The 22,318-nt window shown below is 36.0% G+C and overlaps 1 protein-coding gene and 1 long non-coding RNA gene across 5 annotated transcripts in view; one reads left to right on the forward strand and one right to left on the reverse strand.

Annotated features, from left to right (window-relative positions):
- The window catches only part of LOC144302504 (uncharacterized), a 303,624-nt gene that overhangs the window by 252,286 nt on the left and 29,020 nt on the right, over nucleotides 1-22,318 (forward strand). The window lies entirely within an intron of this gene.
- DTHD1 (death domain containing 1) overlaps nucleotides 1-22,318 on the reverse strand; it is a 75,419-nt gene that overhangs the window by 35,310 nt on the left and 17,791 nt on the right. For all 3 annotated transcript variants that reach the window (XR_013369395.1, XM_077879884.1, XM_077879870.1), the window contains 5 exons: nucleotides 20,186-20,513; nucleotides 17,505-17,684; nucleotides 16,180-16,424; nucleotides 5,511-5,675; nucleotides 3,971-4,260 (listed from right to left, as the gene is read on the reverse strand). Coding sequence is in view for 2 of the 3 variants with exons in the window: in XM_077879884.1 (XP_077736010.1) it covers nucleotides 3,971-4,260; nucleotides 5,511-5,675; nucleotides 16,180-16,424; nucleotides 17,505-17,684; nucleotides 20,186-20,513 (1,208 nt within the window). In the remaining variant the exon portion in view is untranslated. The remainder of the gene's footprint in view (nucleotides 1-3,970; nucleotides 4,261-5,510; nucleotides 5,676-16,179; nucleotides 16,425-17,504; nucleotides 17,685-20,185; nucleotides 20,514-22,318) is intronic.

A 22,318-nucleotide genomic window follows, 5' to 3' on the forward strand; every position in this document is an offset into this window, starting at 1 on the left:
ATATTTACTTTTGCTTAGAAAAGTCAGATGAGTAAGTGAAAGGCTAGCAAAATGGGGAACCAGAAGAATTTTATAAGAACCACTGGCTCAGGGTATTTCTGTAGTCTAACACATCTCCACCACCTCTACCTGTAAGCCAGCATCATCCCTTGCTTGGTTTATTACAATGGCTCCTTAACTCATCTCCCCAATTATTCTTTTGCCTCTGAGATTATAACTGTGCTGAGAATCTATTCTATACTCTAACCCAGATCATGTGACTCTTCTGTTAACAATCTGGCTCCCCATTTTCCTTGGAATGAAAAGCAAACTCCTTGCTATGACCATCAAGGAACGGTCAGTACTCACCTCCTCCCCCCCAACTGTCCTCTCACTCCCGCTCTTCCACCCATTTCAGCCCTCTTGCAGTTCCTCAGACAGGTCAGTCACACATCTGCCTCTGTTCGGTGGCACTTGTAATCCGTCATCCTGGGACAAACTCCCCTGAGATAGGATTTTGGCTTCCTTTCTCACCTTCTTTGAGTCTCTGTTTAAATGTCACTTTCACAAAAAGGTCCTCCTTCATGGGTCTATTTAAAATTGCAACTCTGTGGGGCACCTGGCAATCTTTAAAAAAAAAATTGCAACCTTGCCACTCCCTCTAAGACTCTTGATATCCTGCCCTTTCTTTATTCATCCATGAGGCACTTTTCCCCCATCACACTGTACATCTTATGTACGTATTTGCTTCTCTGTCTCCCTCCAATAGAAAAGTACACACAAGGGCACAGAATTTCTGTTGAATGACTAAAAGGGTGGTCTTTTATAGATAGATAGATAGATAGATAGATAGATAGATAGATAGATAGATTTTATTTATTTATTCATAAGAGACGAAAGAGAGAGACAGAGACACAGGCAGAAGGAGAAGCAGGTTCCCTGTAGGGAGCCCAATGTAGGACTTGATCCCAGATCCTGATATCACACCCTGGACCAAAGGCAGACGCTCAACCGCTGAGCCATCCAGGCATCCCAAGGGTGGTCATTCTAACATCCTACACATGTTTCTGGGAAAGTCACTTCCCTGGGTCAAAGGGCACTCGAGGCAACTTTGACTAGATGTTATGTGTCTTGCTAAAGTCTCATTATATCAAATTTTTTCTGCCTATTTCCTGGCACTTTCTGGATTTTGTGAGCATTGAGGGTTTAGATGACATGCACTAGGAAATTTAAGTGCTAAATTAACTAACAGTTCTACCCTGGAGAATGAAAGCATACTCTAGCTTATGTTGAGAAGGATACCAAAGGTTAAAATAAAAAACCCAGGGGAGCAGCTATCTTATTTTCTCTTAGAAGGAGAAATAAAGTACATGGCCCATGACCTCACTCAAAAGAATCATCCCTATTCTATACAAATAGATATTAAAATGTTGACATTGCTCAAAGGGCAGTCATTAAATCCATTAATGGAAGTTTTAAATACTTTTAATTGCATAATTCTATACTGTTAAGTTCTTTCCCAAGTTTTTGTCTTCCATTCTTCCAACAAATATTTTACCTTCTAAGTGTCAGGCACTGTACTAGATGCTGGGGGTTGAATGGTGCCCACCAACAGGACAGGACCTGCTCTCAAGGGATGGTAGTCAGAGAAATGGACGCTGATCAAATAATTAAGTGAATAAATAAAATTGTATCTATGGTCATGTACACAAAAGAGAACTACCTTAAGATCTGAAAAAGTAAGATAAGAACTGACATAATCAGGAAAGATGGGAACACTATTCTAAACATGATCATCAAGGTGAGATATGAAAATACAGGAGGAGGTAACTGGAGGTGGGTGGGGTAGATGGGAGGGGAGAAGAACCCTCAGGGCAGACATTATCTGGTTGTATGACTTTGAGACTCACAGAGACTATCACAGGCTCTAAAGAAAGGATGAGGTATCAGTGCTTTCCTGACAATCTTGCTCTTTAAATGGAGAAAAATCCAGGGAGGCCACAGATCTGAGCAGAAAGGCAAAGCAGAAACAAGCCTGGCACCCCGCCTGATTCATTTCCCTCTGGTGGAGACGAGCTCTTCTCCATTCCTTACGTGGAGGAACTGCACAGAGGCTCGCTAGCCTCAGGCACTCTTCTTTCAGCCTATGCTCCCCCTTCCCCATTACAGGCAATAATGACTTGGTACCATTGCTTACGGGAAGCACAGTAACTCACTCCCATTTAGGGCACTTGGTAAACACAGCTGCTGTCCCAAGTATTACAGGAAAATCACTGGCATCATTAGTTCGGGTGGGACACTTCCACTTTTGGAGTCTCTTCTTAGAGAGATTGTCCCAGGTTGGACACTGTGGTTTCCGCTTTGGAAGCCAAGTAGAAAGGGGTCTCGTCTACCTTCCTTCCCCTCCCCCACCCTTCCCTTTCCCTTTTTCTGATACCCTTGTCACTGACTAAGTCCTGCCAGCTGACTCAGATGGCTGGGATGCTGAATGGGGAAGTGGAAAAGACAGTTCACGTTGGGACACTTTGGGTCTCATTTCTGAGATGCCAGAAAATGATGGCAGCCTCAGCTTCAAGCTGCATCATTTTTGTGACAACAAAGAGCCAGTGGAGCTTGGCTTAATTTCCAGAATCAGAGAGAAAATAGGCATCATTCAAAATCAATGAGATCTGTATCAATTTATAAGTGAACAGAAAATATTTCTTCTAGGCAAGTCTGTCACAAGATTCCTGGGCCAGAAATCCCCACAAAACCCATGCCTGAATTCTCCCCTCCACCTCACTTTTACATGCATACCTGTCAGAGTCTATTCCACCTCAAGGAAAGAAGTTACAGAGGCGAGTGGTTGAATTCATAAAATAGAAATTGCTGGGATGGCAACTTCTCCAAAAATCTTTTTTAATCTCTTCTCTCACACAGCTGCTTTCTCTCTGTGTTCTGCTTTTTCTTCCTTTTCTCTTTCTCTTCATCTCCTTTGACCTCTTTGACTTATCTATTCTCTCACTTTTCCTCCCTTATCCTACAATCTTTCATATGCATTCATGCTGTTTGTTTTTCTTAGTATTGCCATATACTTGCCCATTCACTGTGTACCTACTGAAAGCTCTTGATGTACCGGGCACTATTCTAGGCTCAGGGGTACACAGCAAGAGGGACATAGTCATCCTCCTTGTGAAATTTGCATTCCAGGGAAGAACATAAGTATATGATTGAAAAGTAAGCTAATGAATATATAAAATAATTCCAGTTTGTTGTAAGATTTAGAGGGGAAGCAAAAAAAAAAAAAAAAAACACCAGATAAATATGAAGATGAGAGGCAAGCAGGATATGTCATCTAGGTCAGAAGTTCTTAATCATTTTTGTGCTATGGACTCTTTGGGAGTTTGGTGAAATCTGTTCCTTGCTTCTCAGAGTAGTCTTTTAAATACACAAAATAAAGTAAGTGGAAGTATAGGTAAAATAATCTTACTGGAATGTTCTATGCACACATCTCTTGGGAGTCCACTGATCCCAGGTTAGATTCTTCGTAGGACATCAGAAAGAGTTTGGATATGATTTTAGTAGAATAAGAGAAAATTGTAAGATTTTAATGACAGGGTAATAAAGTATGATCTATAATTTTAAAAAATCACTATTGTTGCTGTGTGGAATTAGATTTCACATGGCTAATAGTGGAAGCAGGGGACTCTTTAGGAGACAACAGCACTGGTATGTGAGAGAGATGATTCTAGCTTGGACTCAGTAATCATGGAGAAGACTATTTCTAGCAGAATGTCACTTAGAGTTTGCCTATAAGGGACCATGCATCCCCTAATAAGAGAAGAAAGATACTGGAAAGGAAGAAGAAAATAAGTGTTTTCCTCTTCCTACTTTTTAAATGCCTCCGCTCAGTTTTCTGGAAGTTTCCTTGTAAAAAAAAGTTTAACAAGTTCTTTCTGAAGTTTGTGGCTGTTAGCCCATAGAGTATACAACAAGGTGTCTTCCTACTTACTTGAAGCAAAGATATTTCCAGTAAATCTTAAAAGAAGTTGCTCTCCTTCTTTTACTTGGAAGCGGCGTGATGGCTCTGGAGAACCACTGAAGGCTTCTAAGCGCAAGTTCCAAAGCACCTGGTTTAAATCTTTAGAAGGCACCACTAGAATAACTACTCTATGTGGATTGTCTTTCTGGTGACACAGCACAACACAGGCAGTGGTGCTGAGCATGGCCTCCTCTAGAGCTTTCACAAAAGAAACTAAATGACTATTTTCCACATTGGAAGAAAGATGAAGCACAATAAACCTGCATGGGAGCAAAGAGGCGCAACGTAAGTGAAACACACCATCTCAAAAATATCACTGGTAACAAATAACACCCAAGAAAAGAGCCATTATCATCCAAGCTTTCTTCAAAATCAAGCATTCTGATAATCAGTTAGATTCATGAATGACTTTAATGAAACTTTTGGCAGTCAGGAAACCAAGTTCTAAATAGATGTTCATAGACAAAAAATTCAGCCAGGCTCAGATCAGCTCTAAATATAGCAACATATTTTAAATTATATTTTAACTAGCATTACCAAAGAGTATTACTTCAGACTATAGGAGAGAAATATAATCAGGATAATCCATTTACTATCAGGAGGACAAAGAATATATGTCATAATTAAGTGGGGATTAAAATTATTTGTCTTTGTCACGAGGGGGTAAGGATTGTTATGAGTTGAATTTTGTCCCCTCTACCCAAATTCATATGTTGGAGGCCTAACCCCCAATACCTCAGAGTGGGACCTTACTTGGCAATAGGGTCTTGACAAAGGTAATCTAGTTAATATGAAGTCATTAGATATACCCTAATCCAATATGACTGGTGTCATTAAAAGGGAAAATCTGGGCATAGAAATATGCAGACACAGGGATATATATTAAAAGCAGAGGTTTTCCAATCTTTATTCCCTTGTTCTATTTGTTTCTTTCATTCCCTTATAGGATTCAGCTAAGAGTTCTCCCTCAATAAATCAATAAATCCTCATCTTACTCTTAGATGTAAGATCTTCCACTTAAAAATAAAAACTATCTTTAAACATATGATTGCCTTCTCTTTATGAGTGTCTGCTCCTCATGAGCCTTAAAACTGTCTAAAACTCTCTCCATAATGAACTGTCTAGGAAACATGGAAATGAGAAAGCAAATGAGGACACAGAAATAACAAATTCAGTTTACATATACATAGTTATGAGATGAGCATGGTATGGGCAGTAAATTACTGTCTTTATGGAATTTCATAACTAAAGGTGATATTTTAAAACTATTTAGAAGTTAAAAGAAATCTTAAACAATACATCTAAGTTATGAGTGGTTTCCAAAAGCACTTTTTAAACTCTCATGAGTTTAAATATCAGTTCTGGTTTACATTTTAAGCACACCCTAAAGAACTATTGATACTCTTATTTGAGGAATAAAATTTAATCCTGTAATTCCATTTCTGTAAACACCAATTATAAATCATCAGAATATAATATCATCAACTTTTATTGTTTGCTATTGCATTACCTCTCTAAATGTTCACATAATTCAAATGATATCAAGCCACTCTGCATGTTTCTCACCACAACATCATCAAGCCCAAACCAACCACTCTCTTGGCTTCTGAATCCCAGTAATTTCAAAGATTCACTGGCATTGTTCCCAGGGTTTCTTATGGTCGTGCTTTTTGTCCTATATAATGGTAGCAAAAGAGAAAATGGTAAAATTTGTGTGGCATAAATCTTATTTAATGCATTTATTCTTTCATTAAGTAAATAATCCAATAACAATACATTAAGTGTATTCTATGTGCTTACGCCATGCACCAGGAATACAAAGATAAGAAATACATAGCCCTTGCTCTGCAGAAGCTCACAGTATTACTGTGTATCCAAATACAGGACAAGGTGATTGGTGTGGCAGGTAATTCAGGAAATGTGCAGGATGGTTTAGTGGCAGAAAGAAAGTGCTCAGGGAAGCTTGCAAAGTGAAAAGTGTTAATATGTGATATGAGCTTTGGAGAATGAGAAGCATTTTATTACTGGAAAAAAGAGTTAAGGGGAAACCCCAAAACATTAATAAACTCCCTGGTGTAAATCAAGATGCTTCAGGAGAGCTACGAGTAGTGGAGGAACCTAATGGGTAAAACCACAGACTCTGGAGGAAGACTGCCAACTTTCAAGTCCTGGGTGGGTCTGCATCTTATTAACTATACAACTATGGGCAAGTTATTTGATCTCTCTGTATCACCATTTCCTTGTTTATAGTATGAGAGTCATAACAATATCTATATCATAGAGCTAAATTAGTATTTGTAAAGCACTTATAATTGTAGTAAGCATTAATGGCATTAATATTCTCATCCTACTTCCTACTGTAGACATCACCGATTAGCTTTCTTGCCCAGTTCTTCCTTTTTAACCTGCTCCACTCAAATCCCCTGACAGGGGCGGTTGTATGTACCACATGCTACCTTCCACCAGCCAGAGCTGAACTGACTCACCACAGACCAGTTTTCAACACCCAGAAAATTTTATCCATTTTGTTTAGAATTTGACTAAGAGGCTCAGAAATTATAACTTGTCACTGTTGTCCTTTAGCCCCGGATTAGGAAAACAATATGCAGAGAGATTATTAAGAAAGGGAAGATAGAAGAGATGCTAAAAGAGAAAAGGGAAAACATCAAGATGAAAGAATATCAGAAAGGGAGACAGAACATGAAAGACTCCTAACTCTGGGAAACGAACTAGGGGTGGTGGAAGGGAGGTGGGCAGGGGATGGGGGTGACTGGGTGATGGGCACTGAGGGGGGCACTTGATGGGATGAGCACTGGGTGTTATTCTATATGTCGGCAAACTGAACATCAATAATAAAAATAAATTTATATATAAAAAAGAAAGAATCCATGTAGTCCCAGAGTTGGAACAGCCTTACAATAAGCTCCTCTTTTCTTGAATTCATTTAAATGGATATCTGTTCCTCACAAAGGAAGAAAAGTCCTGATACTGAACATCTTAGAGGAAAAAAAAATGCTCTCAAGAAGCTACTACCCACAAGGGTTTCAGAACCATTTTAGCTAGCTACTCAGAGTAAAACGTACGTGTGAATCCCACATCTTTATTTGTGAATAGAATTAGTTATGGTTTCAAAACCACCTTAGTTTTTACAGATTGAGCTGTCCTATGACTCATAAATTAGGAGCTAAACTAGATTTAAAATGTCCACTGAAAACATTTAGTTTTTGGCTTTTGTTTTAAAACCACAAATACTGTAAATTTTGTAACCTTTGGAATTGAATTTATTAACACAGGAAGATATGCTCAACTAAATTCAAACTTCGATCATTTACTAGAAACTTACTTAATCACATGTATTATTGATTTTTTTTCTGATGACAATTCTTATTTTTTTTTTCTACCGATTGCTTAAAGTTTTGTGGGGAACTATCGGTTCTCAGCTGTAGTGGAACTGACCGTACTCCCAGGTCCAAGTGGCTGTAAAACTTGAAGCAGATAGTGCATTCGGCATTCATTAATACAGACAGCCAAAAAAAAAAAATCCAATTTTCCTCCAGTCTGAGCACATGTTAGGATTGCACTTCCTGTCCCTAAGGTTGAGTGGGGCCGTAACTAGTTCTGGTTAATGAATGATGAATGTCACTTGGAGCTCAAACATTTAATTGCGTATGTGGATCTACCCAAAGGTTTTTCTTCTGCTGCCATGATAGTAGCCAGAAAGTGATTGCCTTTCAGCCTGAGTCCTGGGATGAGGATAAGCAAGAAGCAGCCTGCCTCTGATGGCAACAAAGCATGTGTGACATGTAAAGATTGTTGTCAACAGGCTTTAGGAATTCAAGTTTGTTGCTATCCCATAACTTAGCCTAGCCTGCCCCGTATAGGGCATCTTCCTTCTGGTCCCAGTGATCTGTTCAATGATGGGTTTGATCTAGAGTGAGAATAACTTTCACTGCCCTTATGCATATCCATGGGGAACCTTCTACTTTTCCACTGAACTTGGAGTTCTCAAGATGTAGTTATCTCACCAGCATGAGGGACAAGACAGTGAGAGAATGAAATTGGCACAGAGGAAGGCAGAAGAAAAAGAGAGAGACTAGGTTCTTTCTGGTTTAAGAGGAAGGTAAAGATAAATACATCCCCAGACTTTATTTACCTGACCAAAGAATTCCTTTTTCCTTAAAGTTTCGAGTTTGCTTTTCTGAAACTTGAACTCAGAAGAATCCTTATTGATATATGGACCAAAATTAGATTTCATTTTTTCCAACTTTATTGAGATGTAATTGACATATAGCATTGTATAAGTTTAAGGTGTACAACATGATGGTTTAATAGATATATATATAGTAAAACGATTATTATAGTAAAGCTAGTTAACACATTCATTAGCTCAAATTTGGACTTTGTTGTGATAATAGTTCTACTTCATCCTGAAATTAAATGATTTGGCAGTAACTTTATTTATCCTAGCTGTTCTTAACAACTTTGCAAATAAACTCTTCCTTCTCCATATGCTATTAGCAGGCTTTCACTGGTATTATCTAAAGTGAATAGCCCCTGATCACACTCCACAGGACATCCTGATGTACTAAGAGTTCCATAACACATAATCAACATTTATTAAATTAATTTGTTTATTCAAGAATAATTGACCATGCTATTTCTTGAGTTCAAGACTTTTTCCATATCAAGATTCCAGGCATTAAGGGAATTATAATTGCCCCATTTGTGTCAAGTGTTCAGTTATAATTAACAGGGACATTGAAAAACATGAGAACTCCCATTATATCCACATAGATGGAAAGAACAATTTCCAGAATTTGTGATACAATTCCCAAAAAATAAAGTGGCTGGTGCGACAACACAACAGATGTCCACTCCAGACTGCCTTTCTCAGGTCCAGTAGTGCCCCGACACGTTATTCTGAGATAAATGCCTTAATGCCACACAGCTAAAGGTACTCAGGTTTTTCTGAAGATAATAAAATATCTGTTCCAAGGTTCCACAAGTAGAAATAGACATCGCTGGGAACTTTTTGAAGATAGTTCCTTTTTAAATTTTTTTTTCTATAGAAGTTTTTAGGCTTACAGCAAAATTGAGAGGGAGATATAGAGATTTCCTATTTATCTCCTACCCACACATATGTATAGACTCTGCATTATCAATATCCCCCATCAAAGTGGTACTTTTCTTAAAATTGGTGGACTTATATTGACACATCATAATCACCCAAAGTCCATAGTTTACATTAGGAATCACTCTTCATATTGTACAATCTATAGGTTAGAACAAATACAGAACAACCTGTACCCATCATAATATCATGCAGAGTGTTTTCACCACCCTAAGAATCTTCTCTATTTTTTTTAAAGATTTTATATATTCATGAGAGACACAGGGAGAGAGAGGCAGACACACAGGCAGAGGGAGAAGCAGGCTCCATGCAGGGAGCCCGACGCAGGACTCAATCCCGGGTCTCCAGGATCACACCCTGAGCCAAAGGCAGACGCTAAACCGCTGTGCCACCAGGGATCCCAGAATCTTCTGTACTCTGCCCATTTGTTCCTCCTGCATTCCAACCTCTGGCAACCACTTATCTTTTTACTTTCTCCATAGTTTTGCCCTTTCCAAAATGTCATACAGTATGTACCATATGGTGTGTAGCCTTCTCAGATTGGCCTGTTCACTCAGCAATGCACATTTAAGATCCCTCCTTGTTTTTTTTGGCTTGAGACTTCATTTATTTTTGGTACTGAGTGATTTCCTATTGTATGGATGTTATTTATCCATTCACCCACTGAAGGACATCTTGTTTGCTTCCAAGTTTTGACAACTATAAATAAATCTACTATAATATCTATATGCAGGTGTTAGTGTCGACATGGTTTGAACTCCTTTGGATAAATACCAAGAAGTGCTTATGAAAAGAGTGTGTTTAGTTTTGTAAGAAACCAACGGTTTTCCCAAGTATACGTACCATTTTGCATTCCCACCAGCAATGAATAAGAATTCTCACTGCTGCACATCCTCACCAGCATTTTAGGTTGTCAGTATTCTGGATTCGGGCCATCCTAATAGATGTGTATCGACGTGTCATTTTGTTTTAATTTGCATCTCAGTGATGACATACGTGGAGCATCTTGTCAGATCCTTATTTGCCAACCATAGATCTTCTTTGGTGTCTGGTAAGGTCTTTGGACCATTTTTAAATCAGGTTTTTTGTTTCTTATTGTTAAGTGTTCTTTGTATATTTTGGAAAGCAGTCCTTTATCAGATGTGTCTTTTGAAAATATTTTTCTCCCAGTCTGTGGTTCATCCTATTTTCTCGATATTGTCTTTCTCAGAGCAGAATTTTTTTTTTTTATTTTATGAAGTCCAGCATATCAATTATTTCTTTCATGTGTTATGCCTTTGGTGTTGTATCTAAAAGTCATTGCCATACCCAAGGTCATCTAGATTTTCACTTATATTATCTTCTAGGAGTTTTATAATTTTGCATTTTACATTTATGTCTATAATCCATTTTGAGTTAATTTATGTGAAGATTATAAGGTCTGTGTCTAGACTTTTTCGGAGGGGGGGAAGGGGGCATATGGACATCCACTTGTTCCAGTACCATTTGTTCAAAAGACTGTCTTTATTCCATTGCACTGCCTTATCTCCTTTGTCAAAAATCAGTTGACTATGTATATGCAGATCTATTTCTGGGATCTCTATTCTGCTCTATTGATCTATTTGCCTAGTCTTTCACCAATACCACACTGCGTTGATTACTTTAGCTTTATAGTGAGTCCTGAAGTCAGGTAGTGCCCCCTTTCCAACTCTGTTCTTCTGTGTTGGCTATTCTGGGGAATAGTTTCTTTTCAATTTCTTAAGTTACATAGTAGTTTTACCAACTTGTCTATTTTATTCTTATGTGATATGACACATCAACTTTACAAATATTCTTTTTTTAAAGATTTTATTTATTCATTCATGACACAGAAAAAGGCAGAGACATCGGCTGGGGGACAAGCAGACTCCCTACACTGAGCCCAATGTGGGACTCAATCCGAAGACCCTGGGATCATGACCTTAGCCAAAGGCAGACGTTCAACCACTGAGCCACCCAGGTGCCCCTACAAATATTCTTGTGTATGACTCACATATTATATTTGAACAAGATAATCTTAAAACCAATAGCATTATGCAGACATGGCATTTTGCAAAAGCAAAATGTTTTCCCATCTAACTCTCTAAAATATTTCTTACATAATACAGAATAAGTTTTTATTTAATAAATTAATTTCACCTTTCATTAGTGTCAAGAAATCTTTCCTGGCTTATAATTAAACGACTCTCGTCTTTTTCCAGGAATCATTCAGACATAAAGGAATGTGATGGAATAAAGACCTCTAATTCTTAATATTTAGACTATGTTTTGGATCAGCTAGTTTTTGTCTTTTTTATTTTATGAGGCATAGAATGCTTCAGTATGTTCCATTTCCATAGAAAATGTTCAACTTTTTTCACCCTATGGTAAAAGTATGTTAAATAAACAGCTAATAGAGGGTCTCATTTTACTGGCTTATGGATAGAGAAAATGCATCTACCATATCTAGCACTAATAACAACAGAGCGTATTATAAAATACTAACTTAACGTTGTTAAAAAGTACAGAAGGATTACTAATACTATTTACATTTCCAAAAATTTATTCATTAATTTATTTAATTCATGCAACATTTTTTGAGCACCTACTATGTTGTACTTGTGCTGAGTGATGCTAAATGGAAAAGAGAATTTAATAATACTATAGTATGATATGGGATGTACACAAAGAATAGGACTGATGCAAAGAGAGAAAAAATCAATCCCTCCTGGAGATCTTAGAATGTCTTGATAGATAAGGAACGGGTTGAGCTACCACTTACAGAATAAACCAGAGTTCTTCACCTAATCATGATAGAAAAAGGATTTCCTAACAGAGAGAGCATATATAGCAAAGAAACGGAGAAGAAAAAAGAAATTGGTACTTTGGCCAATTGAACTGATGACAAATGGCCATCTTCCCACTACATAGGAATGCTGGACAAAAGTCTCTCTCACACACATAGACACACAGGGAGTAAGGTAGAGGAACTCAAAAGCTAAAAGAAACAAACAAAACAATCTCAAAAAGTTGGAAACAAACAAAAATCTCAAAAAGCTAAGAGTGCCTGCGGGGCTCAGATGGTTAAGTGTCTGCGTTGAGTACCGGTCATGATCTCCAGGTTCTGGGATGCAGACCCAGAGGGTGCTCTGCTCAGTGGGGTGTCGGCTTCTCCCTCTTCCTCTGCCCCTCCCCCCAACTCGTGTTCATGCTCTCTCTCAAATAAATAAATCAAATCTTAAAAAAAAATAATCTCAGAAAGCTAGAATTCTCTTCTCTCCCTAAGGAACATGAGCAACTGATTCTATGGATACTCCTATCCTCATCAGCCTCCTCCACACACATACCCTGCCCCACCAACCATGCATACACACCAGGTGTGTGGGAGCTACAGCTTAACATATTATCAGGTACATTAGATACAGCCTCTAGCTTATAGCTGGAACTTAGTCATAAAACTGGAATCCCATAAGGGCAGCACTGGCCATGAAATGAGTAAAAACAAAACCAACCAAACTTTCTTCAAACATTGGCTCAAGAAATCGACATAAACACATAGCAGCTCTTGGCAGGAGGGAAGAGAAGAAAAGTTGATCTCACTAAAAATCATTATCAATATCTGGAAATGAATTTCTAAGGATAGAACCAGCATTATAGACAATGTACTAGATTACACCATGCTAATAGATAATAGTAAACATCATGTCAATAGGTAGGTGATAGAATAATCTTAATGAAACCATAAAATGAGTATGTTTACAATGATTAAAGGGATAAAGAAAGAAATAGCATAATGAAAAACAGATCACCTTGGGGAAAATAAGATTTCTAAAATATGCCAATAGCCTTTTATTTATTTTTTTAAAGATTTTATTTATTCATAAGTGACACACAGAGAGAGACAAGAGACATAGGCAGAGAGAAGCAGGCTCCCTCCTGGGAGCCTGATGGGGGACTAGATCCTAACGCAGGATCATGCTCTGAGCCCAAGGCAGATGCTCAACCACTGAGCTGCCCAGGCATCCCCCAATAGTCTTTTAGAAATGAGGATTACAACGAGTGAACTGAACAGTTGAAACAACTGATAATATATATATATATATATATATATATATATATATATATATATGACAAATCTAAGAAAATCACCTCGAATATAGCATAGGAGGTGTTAAAAATATTAAAGACTTATGTAAGATGAACAAAGGAGATGTTAAAATATTAAAGATTTACGCAAGATGAACAACAGTGTAGATTATGTTTAAGCCATTTAAACTTCTTTGAAGATACCTGAAGATTTTACTTCTATCACCTTTTCTTTTTAACACCACCATGCTGTTTTCTTGTTTTTTTTCTGTTATCCTTTGCCATATAAACTTTTCCTTTCTGCTCTTATGCTTTTATGAATGAGACTGAGGCAAGATTGATTTTATTCCTTTTCACTTAACCTGTTTCTGCCGAATGGATTGTTATAGAATTATGTTTTATTTAAATGAACATTTCAATTTTCTGTGTTATGCTTATGTATGTGTTGGGTTTTTTTTCATAATTGTATCTAGTAATCAATCAGCACTTTCTAAGTCAAGGCTTTAATCAACATCAGGAAATTAAATTCAACTATGCCTTTGATTATTGCTTCTTTTATGGTTGTTTTTGTTGCTCCTTTGATGGCACCCATAATTATTAGGTGACATCACTTCAAATGATTTCTTATCATACCTTGGTCCCTTTTCATCTCTGCTTGTTATCTTTGTATCTCATCCTGTTGTCCTCTTGTGTTTTTCTGATCTATCCTGATGGCTTTCTGCTTCTCAGAAATTTTGCTTACTGGATACTACTAAATTTCCAAAATAGATTTCCACAATACTCTCCAGGTAACTGTGATTCTCATTATTCAAGTTACTGTGAAACATCAGGATGATGTCCTTTATCCTTATTTCTATAGTTTGTTTTTTGATGTTTTTGTTCTGCTTTTGAAATCTTTCTTTTTGATTAGCATTAATTTTTTTTTTTCCCTTGAGAAACCATGTAGGATTGGAGTTGGGTTTTTTTTCCCCTTACTCTTGAATGAAAATTTATCGATGTATTTCCAGTTTGATAGCCATCTGAATCTCTTTTAGATCTGGAGAGCAGATCCATGTGCATAATTTATAAATCAATTTTCAGTGTCTAATTATTTTTACTGAGTATAATTTATCTGGATTGTCATGTGTAATCTACTACCTGGGATAGCTAGGATTGAAATGTTTTGAATCGATTAAATGTATTAAAATATGCCTCCCTCAGCATGATTTCTACTAGGGCTCTTATTGTCTTTACACTTATCCCTATACTTGTAGGAATTTCATTTTTGACAATGAAAAATCATGCCTCCAATTTCTTTCTGCATTCTACTCTGTCACTTCTGAGGGATATGGAAATATAGCAAAAGAGGGGCAAAGGAACACTGATCTAATCAGTTTCAAAAAATGATATCCTTGCATTGCAGAGATAAATTTATATTTTTCAGACTATGGGAAGAGACAATAAGGGATGGACAAATTATTTTTCTATCATCTTTCTTGCAAATGGAGCTGCTTTGTTTTATGATGTTGAGTACATATCAGTCACAAATTATTTTTATTTATCCTTTGCCATCCATCCTCTATATACAGTAGAAATACCAGTTTCTAGCAACAGGTTACTGGTAAAAATCCATTTTAAAGATTAAGTTCTTGTCTTAAAAAATATATGTATATTATATATATATGTATATATATTATATATATATATATATAAATATATGTAGTATGTATTTCAGGGAATATTTTAAAAAGAATGTCTTACTCTATTAGACTGGGTACATTTTAAATTGGAAGCTCCAGAATATCTCTGGTTTTAAATCTTACTTTACCATGATACACAGGGATGTGGATTAACTAAATTGCCACTGATAGATGATAGATAGATAGATAGATAGATAGATAGATAGATAGATAGCTCAATCTCCAAGTAGTAGAAGTATATATAACTGGATCACATATATATTTGTATGTTTTTTCTCACTTTTCTAACGCAAGGGAAAACTTAATTTCTTCTCTCAGCCACAGCCTAATATTCTACTATTGCTCTAAATTGCAAACATAATGGGAAAGAACAAATAATCTACTTCTCAATTTCTAGCCTTGCAACTTCAAACTAAATAATTGATGGCTACACAGAGTCACGAGTAGATCTAGAGACATGTGGGTGCATCCAAGATTGTACCACTCGGTAGATATAAGTGTTTGTACAAATTCTTAATCTCATTGGGTTTCAGTCTTCTTACTAATAAAATGCAGATAAGGTGGTGGGGAGATTAGATAAGACAATATACACAGGAAGCTTGGCATACAGTAGCTTCTCAATTAACAGTAGTTTTTCACTTCAATGTCTGAAGTTGTTTCTCTCCCAGTTTTTCAGAGGGGAAAAAAAAATCCTTTGAAGAATAACAAAGTTCCTTTCTACCTTTTTCATTAGGAAAAGAAAACAAATATTAAATGAAACAACAGTAATTAAGATCAAGATTGTTTTGTGTATCCTTTTTGTTACTATGTCCTTTAGAATTTCATTTCTGGCTAGTAATTTAATATGTATATTTATCTTATTGGTGGGAATTTTATTTAATCATAAAAATTAGGAAAGAATCCACCTATATGGCAAATCCAGGCTAAAATTTAATTTGTTTCAGAAAAGTTAGATTAATCCTTTTCCTACATTAACAGAACACTCTTAAATATGAAATTAAAATCACCACACCACATCTTTATAATCAACCATATCATAATTTCTTTGAAACCAAGGATTACTTTTTACCTCTTCTGTATCAACCTCATCATAAAGTATATATTTGGGACCATTGCAGCTAAAATCATTACCTTTTGTGGATCTACAATATTTTATTTCTAAATTAAAACGTTTCATAGCGTTTTAATACTGATATTTAAGTATGTGACATCGAATTACATTTTTCAATTATTTACATTTCTTTCTTTATCATCAAGTCAGTCAGAAATATTAGGATTTAACTCACCGGTTGAGGTATAAAGGTATGATCCTGTTTGTTGTGGCACTGGCCGTTCTTTTAGGGTCTATCTCAGAACCAAGAGTCTTTTTATCAGGGTGTGGAGAACAAGGTAGGAATACAGTGACTGGCTTCTGGAAAGGATGTATTGATGGGTGTTTAACATGGATCACAGGGCTTGTGGATACTATCGGGTAGGAAGTATCTTGCTGTGTTTTTAAATATGTCACCAAAGATGGATCAACTGGTTGGACCTAAATAAAGAGAAAGTACATATATTCATATACTTTAATAGCAAAGATGCAAAGTATCAGCATATATCTAAGCGAATTTTCTGAAAATTTGATAGAACTTAATTTTAAATATTTCTCTATGCATTGTTGACTAGAATCAATACTGCATTAATTTAGTTTAAAAGCACAGCATTTGGTCCCCCTTATACAAAGTCTTCCTGAAATCTAGGTTTCCTATCCTGTGTTATAAATAACTGAGAAGCACTCTTAATTGTAGGCAACAAAATGACCTAGAAAACAAATTAGACATTTTACATAATTTCTAATTAGAACTGTTGTTAGACCAAGTGATCTTTAAAAACTAGAAAAACAAGACTGTATTTATTTGTTTCCTCTCACATAAGAATGTCTAATAAAAATAGCATGATTCTAAAATTTCAAAGTTTATGGAAAATACTTATGAATACATTGCCCATAATATGTTTCTTCCCTAATTTTTCTTCTTTGCTAACAACTTACAATAACAGAAAAACAAGAGAACATGGGGAAGAATCAAAGCTGCAAAGACAGAAAACATTGAGAATGTGTATCTTCTAAAATGTACAATTATGTTCCAGTATATTTTGTGTATACCTTGCAAATAGTGTTTGTATATATTAAGTCCTCATTCCAGAAAAGGGCTGTTTTATCATTAAATATAACCAAATATTCATGGTCATAAATATTTTAATTGTTAGCTTCCTGTTTGCCTCCTCTCAGATGTAAATCGTGACTCCTATGAATGTCCCAACGTCTGGCATCAGTTCTATCATAGATATTCAAAATATGTTTTTGTCAATAAATATCATTAAGAAACACACACACATACACAAACGTGGCTGAGAAAGCTTTCAAATAAAGCAGGGATTTATTTTGGAATGAGATTCACTATGCTCCAAATCATCACTTTATCACTGATGACACTGGATATTAGGTCACTTAAAGTATAAGAGAATTTACTTACGAGTATACTAAATAGTTGTACCTTCTTTATCCCTTTTGGACCATGTTTGATGACTCACAAAATCTATGAGAAGAAACTCACCGGTTTTTAATATTTACCTTTAATTGTACCAGCACTGGGAAGCCAAAAACTCCTGGAGGGTAATTTAAGGACACTCGGGAATCCATGCTTGGCTTAAGAGTAAGGCCCTTCTTTGTTACTGTGAAGGACTCTTTCTTTAAACAAGACACAACAGAAAAGATACCCAACGTGTACACTTTCACTTCAGCACAGGCCCCCTGTATGGATTGAGAACATGAAAGGACATTAACCCAGCACTGTTCTAGGAGTATCTGCTGTACGTACACTACCTGCTGTTCCTGTAATCTCCCACAGTTGAAAGGTTTCATTAACCCCAAAGGGATGGTCATTTCATGAAATGAAATGAAGTAGAAGTAAATATGAATTTCTCAAATTGGAACTACACAACAGAAAAGAGAGAAATAAATATATTTGTAAATTTAAATTAAATTCCCCCAAAAATGTATAGTGAATGGACACTCACATTTCATGTTTTCACAAATATTAACTGTTTTTGGAATCCTATCTTCCTTTACCAGGATGAACTTTAAATATTGGCCTTTAGCCAGAAAATTCAATACTGTTTTAGGGAATTCCAAATTTCATTATTTGGGTAGTTTATCCAAAGCTAGAACACCTGTTCTGTCAGCAATTTCTTCCTTCTGAAACAACTCACAATCTCTTAGTAAAGTCATTTTCTCTATTTGTTTTCTTCGCGCAGTGGGAGCAAATGACTCCCAAATGAAAAGAGACATTTGTGTTTCATTGTTATGTAGTGACATTTAAATTTGTAATGCATATTTGCAGGCATGTATTCAAGCTTTTTTATCACACAAAAAGGAACTGGGTACATAAAGGAAAACAAAATTATCTACTGGTGTAATCACCAAAGCTTAAAATGAAGAGGAAGACTTAAAAGTCATTTGATCTATTCATGTTTCCCCAAACACCAGCCGGGCTCCACCCCAGCATGAGTGGATAATCATGTAGACACACACATAAACATTTCAGGGACAATCACAATGGAAAATAATCTATCATTTGAAAACTGACTAAGGAAGACATTTCACAATATCACTTCGTGAATCTGTTGTTGGGAAAATTCAGGGTGTGATGAATGTTATTCATTGGCTGAAGGGAAAATGTTGAGAGGTAAGAAAGAAATGTCCTCCCGGAACTGAGAGTGGATTGTGCATTTAGAGCACATTTGGCAGATGCTGGGAACCGGAAGTGTTTTTAAGCAGGGGAGTGTCATGAACAGAACTCTGATGATGGTTTGTTTATCTGACTCCAGAATTAGAATGCTTAAATGTCGTATGAACTGCATAAAATTTTGGAAGGAATCCAGAGTTTAAAATTTTTTGAGCTAAAAATAGAGATAACTACCATTAGAAAACTATAAAAAGTATATGCTCTTATATTTTCCAGTAGACAATGGTCCTCTTATTTTGTTTTCCATTTTGCTCTGATGATCCATTTACAAAATATCTTGCCTGCTCACTTTGTGAAAGTCACATGCACTATCAAGAGTGACAATCACACAGACTGATCAAGATTTAAAAAACCACAGTCAAGGGCAATGCTGACCAGACATACAGGCTTTCTAGACTAAATATAAAATATGTTAGTGACATGAATTGGAATAAGTAATTAGAATAGGCTTAGCTTTCATAGTCTACCGTATAACCTTGTCTCCTTGTCTGTAACTCAAAAAAAGAAAAAGAAGAGATATAGAGAATTTCTTCTTTAGTGGAATTTTAAAATATTTATTCCTTGCCTTTGACTTCAAATAATGACGACTTACATAAAACTAAAAAGACAAATATTTTGTTTATAAATAAATTCAGTGTCCCACGGAAGAACCTTAGTTCCCATCAACTGTATGCTAAGTTTAATAACTGTTATAACTGTCATCAAAACATGAATTTGTGACCATAGAGAAACCCTGAGTTATTATGATAGTTTACCATGAAAAATGGTAATGTATTAACTGCTAACACATGTTTATAGGTTTCATTTTATTTTTGTAAGTGAATTTACTCATTTAATCCCTATGACCCTATCAGGTAGACACTAATATTGTGTTCATTTTTCAAGATAACGACATTGAGTCATGGAAAGGTTACATAATTTACCCACACTAACAGCAGGGAAGTGCAGGAACCAGATTTCAAGCCCAGCTAATCTTCCTCCACAACCCACATCCTAACTACCACATATACTGTCTTCTGTGTATGAATCAGGCACAATCTATAGACTTAAAAACTATAAGGAGGTAAGGCACACACATACAATTGTTCATATTTTTTTGCATATTTTTCCAACTGATGAATGATAAAAATATAGCTAGTATCACCCGAGGATTCTAATGTTCTTAAACTTAGGCAGAGTCTATCACATTACAAATGTTAGTCTAATGCTAGTTTAAGGCATGACATTCATTAAGCCATGATTTAAATTTTGTTTCCCAGGAGAAAATACAACATTTACTGGGTCCTGGACCCACATTCTTCATTCCTAAGTTTGGCCAATAATTTCTATTCTTTGATCATAAAGATCAAAAGATAGCAAAAACTCTGTGAGTTCACTAGCATTAATCTAATCAACCCTTCCATTTGCTACTGATGAGCAATTACATCTATCCACAATCTGGTAGTCTAAGTAATATTTAGTAGAGGAGTCAAATAGCAAATGTAGATGTAGCCAAGGATTTACCAACCTTATAACTTCCTCTCATTCCTTCCAGTGAATTTGGGGTTAGGTAACTTGATTGAAGGTTTATGTCAGACATTTTTACCATGATGTCTCTGTAATTTCCCCTGTAACGTGCAGTAAATGGAATTGCAATGCATATTGGAAATGGAATTTTCTTTTCCGTATCTGAGCACTCAACAGTGATGACATTACTGACCAACTCTTCATTATCACTCACTATTAAAGAACTCATGCTGTTAATTATCCGGCATTCTAGATATTGTAGAATATATGATGGTGCTGTAATATAACAAGACACTTGGGGGCTGCTATCACTCAGCATATCAAAATACCTGCAGGGAAAAAAAGACATAATTTTTCCAATTATTTGGTTTATGTACTAAATGGCTAAATGCAAAAGAAAGGGAAGCAAACCATAAAATACTCTTAACTATAGAGAACAAACAGGGTTGATGGAGGGAGGCGAGCAGGGGATGGGCTAAATGGGTGATGGGTGTTAAAGAGGGCACTTGTTATGAGCTCTGGGTGCTGTACCTAAGTGATGAATTATTAAATTCTACTCCTGAAACCAGTATTACGCTATATGTTAACTAACTAGAATTCAAATAAAAATTTGAAAAAATATAAAATAATTGAAAAAAATATAATATAAAACAAATATAAATAAATAAATAAGCACAAACTCTAGAGCCACATTGTCTTGGTGTGAATCGCAATTCTTCCACTTATTAACCCTGTATCCTTTGGCAGGATACTCAGCCTCTCTGTGCCTCAGTTTGTTCACTGTGAAATTATAATAAAATGATATCTGTCTCATAAGAAGGTTGTGAGAATTAAATGAACTAGTATATGCTAACTCTGGGAAACGAACTAGGGGTGGTAGAAGGGGAGGAGGGAGGGGGGTGGGAGTGAATGGGTGACGGGCACTGGGGGTTATTCTGTATGTTAGTAAATAGAACACCAATAAAAAATAAATTAAAAATTAATTAATTAATTAATTAATTAATTAATTAATTAAAAAGCTGTGCTTGAAAAAAAAACAAAACAAAAAGCTGTGCTTGGCATATAGTAGGTATTCTATACATGAGTTATTATTACTATTGTTACTATTGAAGTTGCTATTATTATTTATGTGGTTGATGTCTGTTTTGTTCACTTTACAATATGAATCTAAATATTACTAATGCTTCTTGATAAACCACATACTAATTCCTGAATCATTTACTAAATTTTGAGGAAAGGGGATAAATATATATCTGGTATTGGAATTATCCAAACACATTATATCAAATGATGATACTTACCATGTTTTTTAGAAAACCTGAGAAAGGTACAAAAGTACTATGAACCTATGCTTAATAAGGATAATTAGAAGCAAAATATTCACAATCTTTGAAGAATCAATACAAAAGCCTCTTTTGACCATTTGTCATACTCTTGCTTTTTATAACTATCACCTTTGCCAAAGCTTTTAGAATCTTAAACATTTGAATTCAAATTTGAGATCAATCATTATTTGTTTGACCTTAAACATCAATAATAATTATTAAAATAGCCAATATTTTAGCTCTCTCTATAGGCTAGATTTTAGGTTATACATTGTTTCATTTAAAAAAAAATACTATTTTCAGTTATCTCTCTATCTGACATGGGGGGCTGGAATTTGCAACCCCTAGATCAAGGGTCACATGTTTTACTGACTGAGCCAGCCAGGTGCTCAGGTTTTAGGTTACAAGTTGTTTCATTTAATCCTCTTTAGGGAGTTAGGCAGGTATTATTGTCATCACCTTTTAAAATAGAGAAACTGAGGCTTAGAAAATTTTACTTGTTGAAACTCATACCAATGGTAAGTCACAGAATCAATAATCAAATCCATCTGTATTTAGTACAAAAGCCCAAACTCTGACATAATATACTCAAATCATTCCAGGGGATCCCTGGGTGGCGCAGTGGTTTGGCGCCTGCCTTTGGCCCAGGGCGTGATCCTGGAGACCCGGGATTGAATCCCACATCGGGCTCCCGGTGCATGGAGCCTGCTTCTCCCTCTGCCTGTGTCTCTGCCTCTCTCTCTCTCTCTCTGTGACTATCATAAATAAATAAAAATTTTAAAAAATATTAAAAAAAATCATTCCAAAGC

This window comes from Canis aureus, chromosome 2 (genome assembly GCF_053574225.1).
Source record: "Canis aureus isolate CA01 chromosome 2, VMU_Caureus_v.1.0, whole genome shotgun sequence".
NCBI classification, from domain to species: Eukaryota; Metazoa; Chordata; class Mammalia; order Carnivora; family Canidae; genus Canis; species Canis aureus.